Source organism: Danio rerio, chromosome 13 (assembly GCF_049306965.1).
Source record: "Danio rerio strain Tuebingen ecotype United States chromosome 13, GRCz12tu, whole genome shotgun sequence".
NCBI classification, from domain to species: domain Eukaryota; kingdom Metazoa; phylum Chordata; class Actinopteri; order Cypriniformes; family Danionidae; genus Danio; species Danio rerio.
In genome coordinates this window covers 30,441,626-30,461,361 of record NC_133188.1, presented here as the reverse complement: position 1 = coordinate 30,461,361, position 19,736 = coordinate 30,441,626, and the positions used below count along the sequence as shown (strand labels likewise).

General features: G+C 33.3%; 2 protein-coding genes across 6 annotated transcripts in view; both read right to left on the bottom strand.

The window, feature by feature from the left end:
• rin2a (Ras and Rab interactor 2a) overlaps positions 1 to 2,741 on the bottom strand; it is a 64,184-nt gene extending 61,443 nt beyond the window's left edge. For both annotated transcript variants that reach the window (XM_001345278.7, XM_009307401.4), the window contains exon 1: positions 2,534 to 2,741. The gene's annotated coding sequence lies outside the window, so the exon portion shown is untranslated. The remainder of the gene's footprint in view (positions 1 to 2,533) is intronic.
• On the bottom strand, positions 2,534 to 19,052 carry si:dkey-187a12.4. Of its 4 annotated transcripts, XM_073920913.1 has the most exons (6): positions 18,681 to 19,052; positions 9,783 to 9,804; positions 7,951 to 8,168; positions 4,079 to 4,238; positions 3,760 to 3,965; positions 2,534 to 2,838 (listed from the first exon to the last, which is right to left on the bottom strand). In XM_073920913.1, the coding sequence occupies exons 1-6, from the start codon at positions 18,921 to 18,923 to the stop codon at positions 2,833 to 2,835; spliced, it is 855 nt and encodes a 284-aa protein (XP_073777014.1). In that variant the 5' UTR covers positions 18,924 to 19,052; the 3' UTR covers positions 2,534 to 2,832. The 4 variants fall into 4 exon arrangements, with proteins under 4 accessions (XP_073777014.1, XP_073777016.1, XP_009305674.1 ...); XM_073920915.1 differs by lacking the exon at positions 9,783 to 9,804 and having other exon boundaries at positions 18,661 to 19,052; XM_009307399.4 differs by lacking the exon at positions 2,534 to 2,838 and having other exon boundaries at positions 2,959 to 3,965.
• Between the last annotated feature and the right edge of the window lie 684 nt (positions 19,053 to 19,736).

The following is a 19,736-nucleotide window of genomic DNA, read 5'->3' as shown; positions in this document are numbered from 1 at the left end:
TCACGTGTCCGTCGTTCTTGTGGTCTTGAGTTTTGGAAATGAACTTTAGCGTTGATGATGACGTTAGATGAGAACGCTAGTCATAGTCACGTCATGAAAGGGTCTCTTAAGTTTTTGGGTCCCTTTAAAACAGTTCCATTGTGTTCCATTCTTTTTGTGTTGTAAGAACTACAACACATTTTCATAAAATGTTTACATTGTGAGAAAAGCAGCAAGTGTACTGTTAAACAGATAAAAATCTTTTCTTAATTTGCTGGCGTTTTTTTGTAGTTGCATGTGTTTTCTTAAATTGCAGCCTATAAATTGCTCTCTCGGCCACCGTAGAATAGAATCAACTGCACTAAAAGGAAGAAATGACATGCAAGTTGACAGTTGAACACACTACAGTATCACTCTGCTTATGTCTTTGACTTGCTTTCCAATTCAGTGGTTAAACTATTTACCACATTATCAGTCTCACTTTGCATTTATTGCTCTGACCATAATCTGGTATCACATTTATTGCATGTCAAGTTATTTAAAGGGACAGTTTACTCAGAAACATTTCCTCATTATATACTCACACTCAAGTCGTTCTAAAACCTTCATGAATTTTTCCTTCTGTTGAACACAAAGCAAGATATTCTAAAGGATGAAGCAAGATATTCTGAAGAATGAAGCAAGATATTCTAAAGAATGAAGCCAGATATTCTGAAGAATGTTAGCCACTGACATCCAAAGAAGGAACAAAAAAATGCAATGGAAGTCAATGGCTTCTGCTTTCTACACTATTCTTTAGTTTATCTTCATTTGTGTTCACCAGAAGAAAAACTCAAACATGTTTGGAACAAGTGGACAGAGAGTAAACAATAACAGAACTAGCACTTTAATGACATGGCCCCTTCATTCACTGAATTTGTTGTCACAGCAGGCGCTAAAATTATTCTGACAAATCACAGCACACACACACACACAGAAGCTACCCTGACACTTCAGTCACAGCTGCTGACACCTCAGCATTTGAGAAGCATTCTTTGGTTGCATCAGCAATTTGGTGTGAGCCACAACTTCAATAAAGTTAATACAATTGGTATGTATAGAGTATTGAAATGGATCAGAACATTCCGTTGTCAAACTAATCCAATGCCAGTCACTGCACAACTCTGAAATTCTTGTCAAGTGACGCATGTTCTGGGCAAAATCAGTTAAGTTACTTCCCATTGCCTGAGACTAATCCTCTTAACAGGCCTTCGAGACTCTGCTGAATTATTTGGTGTGGAAGAAATGAAAAGTCTGGTGGGATGGTTTTTAGAAACAAGTAAATAACGAACGCCATCAATTAAACTAACAGCAATAAAAGAGAATGCGCATACTGCATGAATGGCAGATAGGTAAACACATCACAGGGACTTTCTACTGACTTCTATTGTTTGTTTTCTTATATCCTCTAACATAAGCTTTTACTTTTTTTGTTTTGTTTATTAAGCTATTTTCCTAACAGGGGAGTTTTTGGCTGCTCCTCCAAATGTTAATTTCAGGTTTTACCATCCAGGGTTATTATGATCAGACAAACCTGACTTGTTTCTCTGCCTATTTTTAGGGGATGCCAAAATTTGGCAAACATTTTACAACTACCTCACGCTTCTGATGTGATGTACTTACACAAAGCAGTGTACCTTTTTTGACGACAGTAGGTTGAAGTTATAAACCTAACTCGTTTTCTGTGACTAACTTTAGAGGATGCCAAAATTTGGCAAACATTTTACAACTACTTAACGTGTTTCTGATGTTAATTAACTTACACAAAGCATTGTACCTGACGACGACAGTAGGTTGAAGCTACAATGTGACCTCTAATCTAAGTTTTTCATTCTTTTATAGTTTACAAAAGAGCATATAAAAGGAAGTTTGTCCAAAGATGATCTTTTAAATTGTGAATTATTATTCAATTAACGCACACGAACATTGCTCAGTGTATTACAGCTACTTTCAGCAGATGTGAAAGCAGCCTTCATGCTCATGAATTCAGTTTATGGTATCAGAAATCAAAACGTTTTACAGAGATGTAAATAATCTGATGAGACTACATAACTTGAACGATTCCTTAAGAAACATCACGCTGCGGTTCAATAAAATAGCACAGGATAACATCTTTAGTTGCCAATAGACCATTTGTGTTAGCACATAAACATGATTGTATTACATGTACCTGCTGGCAACAAAACGAAACAATATAGATACATGTCCAAAAAAAAGAAAAAAAAATCAGGTAGGACTAAAGTTGCCAAACTACTATCATTGAATTCTAAACATGTTACGTGTAAACGGAATTACTAGCATGGTTAATTACGTGTTAATAAAATATATATCAACAAAACATAACACCTGAACATTACAATTGACAATTAAATGAACTTACATAATTCCACTAAAGAAAACACAAACAAAAACGGTTTGAACGTCTTTGAAATGAAGCTGGAACCGAAAAACAAAACACTCGAAAAGCAAAACAATCGCCGCGATCTTACGGTAATAAACGGTGCGTAGGACTCACCTCGACGGGACGAAATCAAAACACCCGTTAACAAAAGCGTTGTAACGCATTTATAAGAGCTGGGTGGTGTTTCTCCAAAGGCTGAGCTGCAGTGAACAGTTTTAGATGTTCCTGCATGACCGAGGCGAAGTTGTTTCCTTGTACTTCGCAAGAAAGTCTCATTTAACTCATGGCTGTGTTGAAGCATGCGACCTCTCCCGGCAAAAACAAACTCCAGGAGAAGAACAAAAGTTGATATGCATTGCGCTTTCACGTCACGTGTTCCAGCTGGGAATGTCTTTGGAAGGGAGAAGTCTTTGTTACATCTACCAGCCATTCAGAGAAACATGAAAGAACCGGAAAGAGTGGAAAATACACAGATTAAATAAAACATCTCTTCTTCTCATCCCCAAGTGGTTAAAAAAATCAACAACACAAACACTACCAACATTTTCACTTGTTTTTATTATGTAGCTACAAGAGATTACAAATCTTTGATTTTCCAATATTCCAGGTGTTATTAGGACGTATAGTGTGTGTGTGTGTACATGAAATGCTAGCTATAAAATTAGCCTGTCCATCATATATGATTTAATATAAAGTTATATATATTGGAAATTATACTTAAATATACTTTTAATCCTGTTTTGAGATCATTTCTAATAGTACATTAAGCCGAATTTATTCACTAGTGAGGAAAACAATCATCTATTTCTGTATTTATGTAGGTTGGGTGTAGAAAATATTACATATTTCTCACATGGAAGTAAAAATGTGTAAATTATACACATAAACAAATGTGTCAGAATGCAAAAGTTCTTTGAAACAAATGCATTAATATTCTTTTCAAAATGCAAAACAAACCGCAAAACTGATTTTTTTAGGGTAAAAATTAATATTAAAATAGGTTTAAACTGAAACAAACAAAGTACAATATATTTCAAATAAAGTTGTAGGTGCAAAACAGACAATATAACACTGTTTCTATTTTTATTTTAAATATCTATTCTTTAATTTGAACATTTTCAAATGATTCAAAATTTTAACTTAAAAGCTGCAAAGGCAATATTATATTACAAAGAACGTAATATGACAAAAAAAACTTTATCTTTGAATGTCAATCCTTCACTCTGGGGTCAGTTCTTCATTTACTAAGTTCACTTTCCCAGTTTATTTTTAATATTTTATAATTATACTTTGAGTCATTTAATGACACACTATTACATATAATTATGTTATATTGTCACCTGAACCTCTCCAGATTCCAAGTTTAGCGGGTTATGATCCTCTACTGTATTATCATATTTGGGACAGATGAACTCAATAGGCTTCCAATGCGGTCTTCGTCCGCTTCCTCTCTGTCGAAAAGGGGCAAACCGCAACCATTTCTTCACTACATCAGCAAACTGATGATGTGTGGCCTCCTTTCCAATAGGTGTCCTCTTTAAGGCACCTGTACAGAACAGGGTTAAAACAGTGCTTCACAAGAAGATTCTAAAATAGCTGTGCAACAAATCAGAAGTGCATGCACTGAATCATAATTTGATTTAAAAAAGATTTGCTTACGAAATAAAACACCCTGCAGTCTGGTGTTTCTGAAGCTCCTCTTCTGTCCTCTGCCAACCCAGTTGAGCTCTGAGCCCACACTGAAAGACAGAACTGTGTGCATAAGACGCCGAACTGCATCATCAACTGTGGCTCCACCCATCCTTGAGAGGTGCGACACCTATGTAAAAAAAAAAAATAAGAAAAATAAAAATTATATATATATATATATATATATATATATATATATATATATATATATATATATATATATATATATATATATATATATATATATATATATATATATACACACACACACACACAAAATATGAAGTAATACACAGTGCAGGTAAAGAAGGGAGGATTCTTCCATAAAAAGTATAACGCAATGACATGTAAGGATTTTTGTAGCAACCTGTGTGTATGTTGCTTTAATAGTTACCATATCCAACTTGTTTTTCACATGGGAACATTTGTAACTTGAAAATTGTAACATTGTAAAATTTTAAAGGCCAGTACTGGCTGGAAGGGCATCCGCTTTGCAAAACATATCCTGGAATAGTTGGTTGTTCATTCCGTTTGTGGCCACTGATAAATAAGGGACTAAGCCAAATAAATATGAATGAACGAATGAGAAATTTTAACTTAAATGTGAACACTTTGGTTCTCATTCACATTTATTAATTTTTACCCATTATACTGATTGATGTTGGAAACTGCCATTTTCTGATCTAACACATGATTGTTAATATATTGTCATAAACACTTATTTTTAGTGTTAGCTATTACTTGCATATGCTATTAACATAACAGCAAATGAATCTGAAGTATAAAACATTCACATTTAGAAAAGAACTTACTTGTTCATTGCAACTTAAGGTGAATAAAGATGAGCAAAACATTATGAGACCCAGCAAAATATGTATTTGGTTCTGTGCATACTGCCAGAACAGCATGAATGCACACATTAACAGACTCTACAACACCTAAAGGCCAAGATGTTAGCAGCAGATTCTTTACGTCAAATTTTGCTTTCATTTTAGCTCCAACCAGCTCCAAAACTTAAAACGTGTGTTTCTGGTGAGTCTGAAGACCTTGATTATGTCAGTTGGGTATTCCAGAAAGCAGGTTATGTGACATACCTAGATATGTTTAAGGATATGTAAGTGGATATGTAAGTGGATAACCTCAGCTTTCGTTCCCAAAAAGTCAAATATCTTGAGTGTTCAAGTTCCTATCCTTATTTGCCCATTATTTGTCTGTGTCTTAATATATTTCTTAAAGTTTAGAATTTCTCAAAAAAAGAAAAAAAAAACGCTATTATGAAAATAATGTTAATTTGTACTATTATTTATTTCATTAATTCTTATCTTGTGTGGTGCATTTGCAATAATTAATTACATTTTTGTAACTGGTCACTTTAAATAAAATGTATTGCTTATGTAACTTTATTATAGAAATATTGCACATTATTACAAATATGGAAGCAAAACCAACACAAAAAATATACAGTATGTCTCATGTAAGCATTTGTTTTTAAAAGTTAAATTTAAATTTATATTATATTTAGCATCTATCTATCTTAGCAACAATTGTTGTAATTCTTCACAAAAAAATGAAAAAAAGTATTGAAGAAATATAAACAATACCATAAAATAATATAAAATTACCAGTAGGGCGCGATACGCTTTACGAATTTAATTCATTCAACATTTTGTATTTGTTTCCATTGGGACTCTGTGAACATGTCAGGTTAGGATATTCTGAATTAACTGAAGTTTTCATATCTGGTATACCTTCGTGTGGGCATATTTAGGGTTAATTAACCCAGAGTTCAGGGCTTAGCAGATGGTAGGTTAAGCTTACTTTCTGGAATACACCTCAGGTTTGTTTAATTAGGGTAGTGAGAGCTCAACTGTGGGACAGTGACCATACAGGAACTTGTTTGTACATCCTTGCTTTTAAGTACTGGAGTTTGGAAGATGCACAGGCACAATGGATCAAACCTGTTGGTCCAGCACATCATATATACGCTCTAGATATTTGGGCAAGCCAGGGCAACACTTTGAATTCTTCATCTTTTTCAAAACATTCCTGAACAATGTATGGATCGCGGCAGGAAAAGAATGCAGTTGAAACAGCCAAAAAATTCCACATACTCTCCACCTACAGCCTACTTTCATCTGTAAGTGGAAAAAAGCCACTTATACCACTAGATCAAGATTGCCATGAAGGGGTGAACTCAACAATGTTACAGTTTGTTATAATTTATGTCAACATAAATGTCCAGACTAGTTTCTCAACACTGAGGATCACACTGTCTTCATTTCATCCTGATGCCGGCACATTCCAATGATAACCCTCTCATGCTCTGATGCAAAAAGAAACAAGACTCATTTGACCTGGCATTCTTCCTCGACTGCTCCAAGGTTCAGTTTACTGTAGATGCTTGATGCTTTGAAGTGTGGGTGGACAGTAGATTTGCTGTTAGCTCAGAGCAGATGGGATTGTCTTAGATGTCCTTTTCCACAGATGAGCTTCGGGCACCCAAAACCCTGATGCTGTTATGTAGTTTGCCCCCCCTCTGACCACTGTTGGTAAATTCTCACAGATCTCTTCCTGTTGTTTGAGAAGAAGTTGAACTCTGACCCAATTGCCTATAAACATGTAGCCCTTGTGAAAACTGCATGTCTTTATTTCTGCCAATATCTCCTGCATACAATGTATTCAAACTACTAATACACTAATGCATGGCCTTGTTAGAAGATGATCAACAATCATTGCTTTACCTGTGACTAGTCACAATATTTTGGCTTATTATTGCTTTATAGAGTATATGCCGAAGCATGTTAATAGGACTTTTAATTTGGCAGTAACCTGGGTTAATCGTTTCCAGTGAACTGTATGCCAATGGAAAATTGGCATGTTTAAGGTCTGTTTTCTTTAAAAATCAGCGATCTCCACTGGCTGAGTGATCTCCAATATAAAGTGAGTCTCAGATTGTACAAGAAGCACTACATTAAATTACATTTCCCCCCGCCATGTCTTTATAATATAAGCGTTTATTTTACCCCAGTATAATCAAAGGAGCTTCTGCGCTAGCCTGCCGATTCTGACGGGCGCGTGCGAGCAAACGGCTTTTTGGCTCGTTTTATGCCTGAGCTACTCAAACTGATTGTATTTGAATTACATTACAATGTCTATGCTGTAAAAGGAACCGTATAAAATGGAAAAAAGAAAAAACTCACAATAACAGGTCACCGGAAGTTAATCAGTATGGGAAACACACTAGCTCCTCATATACCCTATTGCTATGTGTTTTATATTTTCATTCATTTCTAATTTACTCATTTCTTTAATCTATTTAATCTTAAAATTATTCAGAATAATCTATATATAATCACTTCAATAAATACTACATTTTATTTTTATACAACATTTTAAATGCCGTGTCATCTTCTTGTGTGGAAATGTTTCACTGGAAATTCATCCTCACAAGTAAGAGATAAGTGAATGTCTCCATTTCAAGGTTTTTAAACATCATGTGATGCAGTAATTTTCCCTTGCTACTGCTCATAATAACACTCATTTGATTTGTGCTCATCAGATAATATAGTGTTATTATTATGACTGAACACTGAAAGAAAATTTTCCATGAATTCAGCTTATTCAACCATCACGTTTGTCTCTTACTTCCTGTTTCTCTCGGGTTACCTCCATCAGCCTCTGGACTGTCGATACAGTTTTGGGAACAAGACATTATGAAGATCAACAGAACTGTTTTTAACAGGTTTTGAGTATAAAGGACAAAACCTAGCTGACAGTATTTGAGATAACCCATAAGCAAACTATTGTAACATGCGCTGCAGTAGTGTATGATATATTTTTACCATTCTCCTCTGAGCTTCAGTATCTTCTAAATGCTGTTCAGTTACATCAAGCTGCTCCATTGTTCGTAGCGGCAGATCGATGTCGAGCGGCTCATCTTCCTCTTCACACACTTGTCCGTGAATCCTAGCCTGTAGATCTTTCAGAACTTCCCACTGCCTCTGCTGCTCCTCCTTGATCTCAATAAGCAGTGATATGATTTTTCTCTGTGCTGCTGACTCTGTAGTTACAAAAGCTATATTTAGTGTAAGACAAGCAAAAGAATAAAATTCAGCACATCAACTTCAACTGTTGTATCAGTTTCATTTGTGTGCTGGTGTCTACATTTGTTTCTAGAGTGTTAATGTGTTGCTGTAAAACAGACAGTTTTTTTCTTTTTTAACAGCATTTTTTAAAATTAAATTTATATATATATATATATATATATATATATATATATATATATATATATATATATATATATATATATATATATATTAGGGCTGGGCCGATAAACATTATATCATTAACAAAGATAAGCTCTGGACTTTTTACTCCATATTGTTTTATGAGCCAATCTCACAGCAGAAATGTGCAACAGCGAGAATCTAAAAGTGTGTTGATATTAGAGATGTACCGAATCTTTGGGCACAGAAAATGTATCAACCACAAATACGTTATGCCACTTTATGGACTCTTATTTTTGTGGCTTCAGTCATTGTTGGGGTACTTCTTTAAATATGGAAGCATTAACAACATATATCGAAATATGTATCATTATCGTTCAATATGGAAAATAATTATAGAGATTGCATTGTTGCTATATTTTCCACCTTTAATATATATCTCTATCTATCTATCTATCTATCTATCTATCTATCTATCTATCTATCTATCTATCTATCTGATAATATTTTTTTCTTTAAGAGAAAGTCTTATTTGTTTTATTTGTTTGGCTAGAATAAAAGCAGTTTTTAATAAAAAAAAAAAAACATTTAAGGTTAATATTATTAGCCACTTCAAGCTATATATTTTTTCATTAGTCTTCAGAACAAACCATTATAATACAATAACTTGCCTAATTACCCTAACCTGCCTAGTTAATCTAATTAACCTAGTTAAGCCTTTAAATGTCACTTTAAGCTGTATAGAAGTGTGATGAAAAAATTTAGTCAAATATTATTTACTGCCATCATGGCAAAGATAAAATAAATCAGTTATTAGAGATGAGTTATTAAAACTATTGTGTTTAGAAATGTGTTGAAAACCGAAATTGGTGAAAAAATAAACAGTGGGGCTAATAATTCAGGAGGTTTAATAATTCTGACTTAAACTATATATATATATATATATATATATATATATATATATATATATATATATATATATATATATATATATATATAAACAGACAGATCAGTTTTCTTCTGATTACTGAAACAGTAATCAGTTTTTCTTCAGATGAACTGTTATAGACACATTATAATTGTATGATTTTAAGCCAAACAAAAAGTGTAGTTACTTTGTCATCTACTTAGTCATGCTATTGTTAACTTTTGTAAAATGACGTTGATGCACATTAAGGATTTATCTTGAATACCCAAAACAGTAACAAAATCAAATAGTAAAAAGATGACAATAGCGCCTAGCGTTTTGTAAAGGTTTATAAATATGTATATAATAGTATATAAAATAATTTTTTAAAATATATTATGAAAAAAAAATCACTTTAAAATCAAAATCTCAGTGCTCAAGAAATCTCAGTTTAAACAAGAGCAAGTCCATGACGCCAGAAGAAAAGGGATATTTAAGTTCGCCTAAAGGCAAACGTTGTAATTTCCACTGTTTACAGTACCTGATGATGTAGACGCGTCCTCCCCAGACAGCACACATACGTTGGGCCGACGTCGTGCCGATTTTCAAAATTCCATCGGTGCGATGTCGCTCAGGGAGCGTTTGCTAATTGGCAAAATGTCGCCGCGACGTCGGCAAATGATCGGAAACGCTGTCCGGCCGATGTTAGGACGACGCAACTGGAAATACCGGCCGCTCCGCGGAGGCGCTGTTCTCAGGCGTTTTGCTCATACTTATGGACCACTGCAGCAGCTGCTTATTTATAATAAACACGACACACCACTCTCAATAACAGTAGAAGATTTATTAATATTTTCACAAACATACAAATAGATTAACACTTTTATCACACATAACCATGTTTTACCACGTTTAAAACAAAACCAACAAGTTGTACTATAACCATGGCTGAACTACTGTGCAATAACGATTTTAAATACAAAGTCCATTGCAGCATTTACATTAAGATAGGAATATTTACAAGTACTTCAAAACATGTACACTAAGGGTGACTATAGTTTACTATAGTAAAAACACAAATAACTTGTGTAAGCACATGTTATAATGCTTATAATTTCTTAAATAGTGTTAAAGAAAATGCATGTTTCCAAGACTATAATTTTAAAATACAAGATAATACCAGTCATGTGTTCAGTATCCAAAAGACTTTCTTCAGGGAGTTACAATAATAAAAGAGTACACAAACACAAAATAAATACCAAGCAAACAATATTTACAGTAGTAAATAATATCATACAAATTAAAATAATTGTCTGATAAAATCTTATCAAAGTCTGTAGTCAATTTTTTTTTACAATTTTTTTTATTTTTATAAATGGCATTCAACAATTTGCAATCTCCTCTGAACTAATAACACATCAATAATAAAAAATAACAATACTTTCTCAGAGATAACCAGTTTTTTTAAGCAAACTCTAATGCACGACACAAAACAGATTTTGTCATTATATATATATATATATATATATATATATATATATATATATATATATATATATATATATATAWATATATATATATATATATATATATATATATATATATATATATATATATATATATATAAATATATATATATATATATATATATATATATATATATATATATATATATATATATATATAATCCCTTAATTTCTGTTTAACAGAAATATTTTTTAACACATTTCTAATCACAATAGTTTTAATAACTCATTTCTAATAACTGAGTAAATAATATTTGACTAGATATTCTTCAAGACACTTCTATACAGCCTAAAGTGACATTTAAAGTCTTAACTAGGTTAATTAGCTTAACTAGGCAGGTTAGGGTAATTAGGCAAGTTATTGTATATCGATGGTTTGTTCTGTAGACAGTCGAAAAAAATTGCTTAAAGGGGCTAATAACATTGACCTTAAAATGTTTTTTTTTTTATTCTAAACTGTTTTTATTCTAGCCAAAATAAAAGAAATAAGACTTTCTCCAGAAGAAAACATAACATTTTCTTGTTCTGACCTATCTATATATATATATATATATATATATATATATATATATATATATATATATATATATATATATATATATATATATATATATATATATATAAAACTGGTTGTAAATTGTGTACAATGTTCCAAGAAAACAGACAAAATGAAAAGAAATAACCTGTCATTTAGTTTTGTTTTATTCTTGTGGAATGTTGCTTACACATAAAAGGGATAAATAGGTGGAATAAAAAGTGTGTTGCCATCCTCGAAATTGTTCTTGTATGTTGTCTTCATCTTTAATCTTCACAAGTGAGGCTGGCCCAAACCGGGACTGCAGTAGCCAAATCTAATCCTTGTAGTGGGAACCCCTAAATAAAGCAAGAAACCAAAAGGAGAAAGATTAGGATTGCAGCAGTTCTTATTACCACAAATATATATTATTTGTTTCATGACATATAACTGGAGTATGTGTTATGCAAGTGCCTAGCTAAAATGTGTCATTTAATTTAAACTTAAAGAGTGTGTCTGAGCACTAATTTTCAGAAAAGCCATTTGAAAGTTAAATTCCTTGTGAAATCATAATGAATGTTTTTTTTTGTTTTTAGTATCATTGTGTTAGTATAAATGTGTATCTAAATATATGTCTAATCTTCAGATACCACATTACATGCAAATTAAACTAAGTTTCGTCAACTAAAATGTCACACTGTACACCACATTAAATATACCATAGCTAGGGCCAGGAGGAATCTGCAGATGTTTTTTTTGCTATTTCTGCTGAAAATTTTGGTGGAAGTCTGCGGATTTCTGCGGAATTATTTTGGGAGTATCATAACTAAGACCTTAATATATGAAATAAATTTTTTTTATATTTTTAAGTTTTATTTAATGTTTAAAATGCAAATCCAATTAGATTCACTTTATTTGGTAAATAAAGCAAGTTTTTCATATAACATCTAGTAAGACAGAAAATATTACTGTACAAACCTCATTGTACATAAATCAGATGAACATTTTCACATTAGTCAATAATATTACTGAAATTAATAAAAAAACTGAATAAATATAGATTTACACACATTTACTCAAGTAAATAAACAGAATTAATGATAGGCTAAACATCTGCGGAGTTTTGCGAAAAATCCGGGTGGGCCTAATCATAGCTTTATTTCTGCTACAAAAAGGTTTTTCAGCAAACAACTTCTATTATATGTAGGCTATAGAGGAGGATATAAAAAAATGATATATTCAACTCTCTAATTAAATGCACCTGATGCAGCTAATCAAGTCTTTTAGGCTTATTTGAAAACTTAAATGACGTGTTGGACCACAGTTGGACAACGCTCAGTGAGAATACTTTTTTGCACAAATTCTTTTTGTTCTAAAGAAACATGTCTGATTGTTAGCAATCATCAAAGAGCAAACTTTTTTTTCAAATAAATACTATGCTCTTAAAAATAAACTTTTCATACATCAAGAATACTAAAAATATGTTTATTTAAATTGTTTTATATTTAAAAAAAAAACAGCTTGAGGAGAGAATCAGTACATTGGAATACTATTTTTTCAGAAGGATCATGTGACACTATTAATTATATACATTGTATTAAATTCACAGTATTACTGCTTGACTGTATTAATTAAATAAAGCTGACACTATCATAAGATAATTTACCATACCAACCTAAAAGCTATGAAACAGTCGTGTATGTTTAAGATGTTACTTACTAGTCCTATTGTATTTTGGAGAGGTTGTCTGACAGGAGGATCCCTTCAACTCAGCAGAATTCTCAGCAGACCATCAGCGTACACCAATCTAAGAATAAAATAAGCAATTTGTTAAAAACCAAAAATATATATTTTATATTTCCAGGTTTATAGGAAAGAAGAAAGCTAAAGCAGATTTAAAATGTAGAAAAAAATAAAACCTATTGACAATTTAATGGCACAACATACCCTAAACTAAGCACGCTCAAATGGTTAATTTTAACTGTTAAGGATTCATTCATTCATTGTCTTTTGGGCTTAGTCCCTTTATTAATCTGGGGTCACCACAGCGGAATGAAAGGCCAGCCTATGTTTTACGCAGTGGATGCCCTTCCAGCTGTAACCAATACACACTCATTCACACACACTTATACACTATGGTCAATTTTAGCATACCCAATTCACCTATGTCTTTGGACTTGGGAAAACCGGAGCACCCGGAGGAAACCCATGCCAACACGGGGAGAGCATGCAAACTTCACACAGAAACGCCAACTGACCCAGCCGAAGCTTGAAGCAGCAACCTTCTTGCTGTGAGGCAAACGTGCTACCCTCTGCGCCACCGTGCTGCCCTGTTAAGGAATCAGATTAATATAAATGAATTGACATGTTTATTTAGTGTCTGACACATTAAATATTGCATTTTTAAATATTGTTTCATTTTAAGATTTATTTCAGAATTAACTATAGAACCGGATATATCGTCACATTTTCATGCACAGCAGCATTTCCAAGAACATAGAAAAACAGAATATAGGCCAACTAAAAAAAAAAAAATAAATTAAAAAATTCTGAGGGTATAATCTTGAATAAAAATATCACAGTTTCACAGTATTGTGATTACTGCTCTGAAATGTGTGTTTTTTTTTATCTCTGTGTAAAAAACAGCTACTTTTTCCCCATTGAACACAATATGTTTTGTTTTAAGAAACATTTAAAATATTTTGTAACAGTAAACATGCCAGGCTAAATAATAATTGATTAAAATAGTACTATCTTCATTAGACTCAAAAACACTGTTTTCTTGTGAAGGCATAATAAGCTATTTGTTTTTCAGATGTTTGCTGAATCGTGAGCTGACCAGTAGCTTTTGATGTGGAGGGTCTTTTGCTGCTGTAGATAATGTTGGTTTTTTAAGTCTTTGATAACGCGCTAAAAACCATATACAATGCATCCGAAAAGTATTGATACTTTACTTTTTCCACATTTTTAATGTTTCAGTCTTATTTCAAAATGGATTAAATTCATTAATTTCCTCAAAATTCTATACACAATCCCCATAATGTGTGTTGACCCGATTTCAGTTAATCATTTACAAGTCAATATTGCCTATATGGATTGTAATTTAAAAAAAAATTAACATGTAAAATTGCAGTGTTAAATGCAATGCCATCAAACATTTTAGACGCACCAGTGCAAAAAGCTAGTCTAGAGCACTTGGAATGCTGGTGTAGTTCTAGTTAAATTCAGTTCAGTTAAAGCTGTATATGCAACAGGTCTCAAGTAGAGGATATAGTATTTAACTAATCTTAACAACTAAACATTTACGAATCTGTATTAGCCAGCTCATGTACTACAATGTAACATACTGTATATTGCCACCTTGATACTTAAGCTTTCTTTAAAATATTTTGTGTTCAACCGATTAATTAATTCTTTCATTTAATTTTTTCTGTGCAATAGTATAGCTTACACTGGTGTATTTGTATGGACCCCCCAAAATAGCGGAGGCCACTTTCTGGCCACCCAAGTATAAACTTCTAGCCTAACCACTGTGAACTACCTGTCTGTCCTGCTCCAGAACTCTTTGTCGGCTGCTTGTATGTCTGGATACAGCGGCACAAGTCTTTTAACACTGACAAATACAGCCTCTGCACATCCTCACAACCAGGAGAACAGAATGATCAGGAGGACCTGAAAAATATAACCAACTGAAATCAGTTGAAATGTATTTTGTCTTGTAATGATGACACAAAAATAAATTATTTTTCACAAAGGATGTGCTGTTACCTATGAAACATTCTATAATGAATGATCTTTTTGATCCTGTTTCCTTGATGTCATTCACTCAGAGATGGTTTGGACATTTGATTGTATCTAAACTGTAATGAATTTAAGTTACACAAACATTGATAGCAGGACCATTGATCTTGTAACTTATACAAATTGTTAAGTATTGAACAAGTCTGCAACCAAACTAGTCAAGTTAATAATACTAATCTCAACTCAACTATGATTAGTTGTCTTGTTTCTGCTGCCCAGACGGTCACACCTGCTTATAAAAAAAGGAAAAAGTATGGTATTTTTACAACAATGAAACTGCAAACAACTTAACTATAAGGGGGTAAGCAGTGAGCATCTTTTATTATAAGCAATTTACTGAATACTTTGTCACTGGTATTACCTAAAAACCAAACGTCCCAAGTTTGGCTCATAGCTGTCCACACATCTGCCCAGTAGCTTGTGGTAATACTGAAGACACTGATCAGCTGGTCCAACTGAGTTTGGAGTTGAACTGCAATCAGGCATCCAATACTTCAATGAAAGAGAAACTCACTTTGGGTTAACAAATAATGTAATCCCACACATTTCAAGTAATTGTGCAGTTAATTCTCTTAAAATGAATGAATTAATTCTCTTATTGAATTTTCTGAGAGCTTATGAATATATTTTGTCTTCCCAAAATAGCATGTACTGAAACACAAAATTATATAAATATAATTTAATAAGAGCGTGACGTGGTGGCACAATAGGTAGTGCTGTCGCCTTACAGCAAGGATGCTGACTCGAGCCGCAGCTGGATCAGCAGGCATTTCTGTGTGTAGTTTGCAAATTCTCTCTGCGTTTGGTGGGTTTTCTCTGGGTGCTCCGGTTTTGCCTACAAGTCCAAAGACATGGGGTACAGGTGAATTGGGTAGGCTAAATTGTCTGTAGTGTATGAGTGAGAACAAGCGTATATGGTTGTTTCCCAGTGATGGCTTGCAGCTGGAAGGGCATCCACTGCGTAAAACATATGCTGGATAAGTTGACAGTTCATTCCGCTGTGGTTACCCCAGATTAATAAAGGGACTAAGCAGAAAAGAAAATGAATGAATGAATGAATGAATGAATGAATGAATGAATGAATGAATGAATTTAATAAGAGTTAAACTGATCTGTTAACATGTCTGTCAGGAGCTGATCTACCTGTTGTCAAACTGATGAAAATGTTTTCTCAATTTACTTTAACATTTTTGTGTTTGTTTATGTTTTTATAACTTGCAGCCATTGTTAAATTTAAAAGTATTTTAAACATGCATGGACATCTAAATGCATATAGGGCACATATCTCAAAACATTATGAAATATTTCCAGATAAATCAATTTTGAATTAAAATGTATATTAATCTCCAGACTTGCATCTCCCTGATCTTTTTAAAAGAACGGCCATTCGTTTGCTCATCACTGTTTGACAAGTGTCTGGCAGTCAGTCAAAAATATACTTACATATAAAGATGTTCATCAGCAACACGGCACTTAGGTTAAACTTAGACCTCCTTTTCAGTTGATGTGGAAAACAAAAGCAAAAGAAAGAAAAAACAAAACGACTGAATACAAGTTGCATATCATGCCTGTACAAATCAAAAATTATTCATTTAGGGCTTAAATTGACTTAAGGATGAGTTAAGGAGGGATGGGTGAACAGTGTAAATATACATGTAATTCATAGCTATGATGTAAAGCTAAATTTTCAGCATCATTACTCAAGTCTTCAGTGTCAGTTGATCTTTCAGAAATCTTTTTTTAAGATGTTGATTTAGTGCTTGAGGTTGAACTAATATAATGGTGATTATCAAATGGTGCTGATTTGCTGCTCAAGAAACATTTCGGATTGCTATCAATGCTAAAAACAGATGTGATGACAAATAATTTAGTGTAAACTTTTTTCTAAGATTTAATAAATCAATTAATCATAAAAAAATTAAACAAAATGAAAATCACAAATATTACTTCATTAGCAGCAAATCTATATATTTATTAAGTTCTGAAGAATCATGTGATGTGAAATTTAATACCACTAACATGTTTCAATGTCAAAACTTTCTTAAAACAACTGCAATAAAGACAAGTAACAGATGCATAATATATAGACATGTAACATGTGCATAATGATGTGCAATGGAAATTCATATGAATTAATCCTATGCTTAAAGTTACCTGTCTTTCCTGCATCTCTGTGATCAGCTCCCTTCAGAAATTTAGGAATCTTGAGTTATATTTTCTGTAGCAGGAGGTTATTCTCTCACTCCTGAAACCACAGAACACTTTTTTACTTAACATTTAGTTTAAGATACCATGAAATATCAAAACATGATTGAACTTTTGATTCACGGTCCTTTACAGTAACGTTACAATGCGTATTTTAGACTACATATGGAGTGCATTCAATAAAATATTGACAAAACCTCTCATCTACACATAAAGAATAAATAAAAGCCAAAACTTAAACAAACAAGTTTAACAAGAGCTAACATTAAGTAAGTTAACGTAATATTACCCCGACGCTAACGTTACCAGTGCTAATATGCTAACGGACTTTTACGAAGACTTACCACTCTTATATAACATAATATTCAACTGAATATTCATCAATTGCCAATAATAAATGTGTGAGGAACAGTTTTATTTAGTAATTGCTTTGTTTTAGGGACTAAACTTACCTGAAAACAGTCAAAACGGCAGCTTGAGACAAGTCGTGTTGTGTCTTTCAGGTAGTGTCGTGTCGTGTTGTAGCTTCGTTTCCCATAGCAACATCCTCTCCGCTCCAGTGTTGGAAGCAAGACGCGCGCGCGCACATTAAAGTCTTGCAGTATTACATTTATAAACATGATCACTCCATAGACAATTTAAATAATAACCTTGTATTTTATATCTTGAATTTAAAATGTATTTAGCAGTTTTATATACGCTATTATCTTTAAGACGAGCTTTATAGCCTACTAAACTGTTACAAAACAAACACTTTATTTGTGCATCAGATTCACTGTCAAAAATAAATAACCAATAAATATAAATGCAAGTATATATAAAACAAAGATGTCACTCTGTAAAAAGGTGTTTATTTTAATTAAACAGCCGAAATGCAGAACATACTTGATTTTTACACTGGGAAAAATGTATTAGAAAAAGCCACAATAAAAAAAAGCAAACAGCAGTTAACACCAGAAAAAAACAACGTTTTCATTATTAAAGCATAACAATAAAACTTTTTATATTTTAATGAATTGAAATCATGTATTGTAGGCATTTTGGTCAGTTTTACTGCATTAATGTAGGCTATTTAAAGCTGGACCGACCGACGCAGTAGACATGATGCATCTCGCGTTTGTCTAATTTATTATGCACGCAAAAACTTACTTGTAAACCAAATATGTTGCCGGATTCTTTCATGGGCATGAGAGATCAAGTGCTTATGAAGTGCTTCGTCGGCCTCTGGTCGTTAACCGACGCAGAGCCGACGTTTGTTGAGCTGGAACAATAGAACACACGACCGAACGATCATGCGTATGTTTGGCCGACCATATACCGATGTTAGAATTAAAGGGGCCGACGTGTTGACCTTCGGCCGACGTCGGCCCAACGTATGTGTGCTGTCTGGGTCGTTCATCAACTTTCCCGCCACTCCTGCAGCAGGATTGTAGGACTGTGAATCGGCGCTGAAATTCACCTCTGCCCGCCCCGGGATTTCTTCTGCGCTTCTGCTCAAGTCTCCGGGCAGAGGGTGCAGATCCTCCTCAGACACCGCTGCGCGTCTCTGTGCCATGTCTGCCATGTGTTTACTCACTAAACCCTCCGCCCGCCGGTTTATGGCCCAGTTCGTGCGACTAATGCTGTTCGGGTCCATTTGTGGGTGTACTTATTAATTTAGGCGCAAATTTTAATCCCTCAACATGCTTCTCTTCATAAACATAGCGATTTGAGCGAGAAATAGGCGGAAACGGTTATCAAACTGTCCCCAGCCAGCGCACGTATCACGTTACGCAAACGTCACAGCAACGTTGGCAGAACGTTGGGAGTTTTGAAGGAACTACAATTCCCACAAGCATTGGACAACGGTGACGTCAACTGTTTCTCCCAGACTCGCAGTTAGATTTACTTTGAATTATATGTTTCTGTATGTACACCACAAAACGTACAGCATGTATCAAGTTCACAAATGATTTCTTGCTGGCAAAAAATAATTACTGGGATAATATTTAAAAAAAAGTTTGAAAGAAATTTATGTTACTTTATCTGTTAATCTGCTGGTTAATTTTTGGTTGGAGATTTGCTCTTTTATTGGAATCAACCTTATGCCCAGTTTTCAATTTGTTTTAAAATGTTTTATTTGGTTTTCCTACGTTCAACAGGTCATTGCACAAAGAGTACTTTTTGATCAATTTATTACTTCTGTTGGCAAAATGCAGTATACACAAAAACAAGTACAGTGATTGCAAGCCATTATTTGTTATTTTAACGTCAGAGTTTTAGCTTTATATAAAAACTATAATCTGAGAAAAAAAACTGTTACGTGTAACAGTTTCATGTTTTTATTTTATTTTTCCGTGATTATTGTCATCCCCTGGCCTTTTCAAAATGTTGTTAATTTTTTATTGTTCAATAAAAAAAAAAATTGACTTAAAATGCAGGTTTTGAAAGAAGTCTATCTTCTAAACTA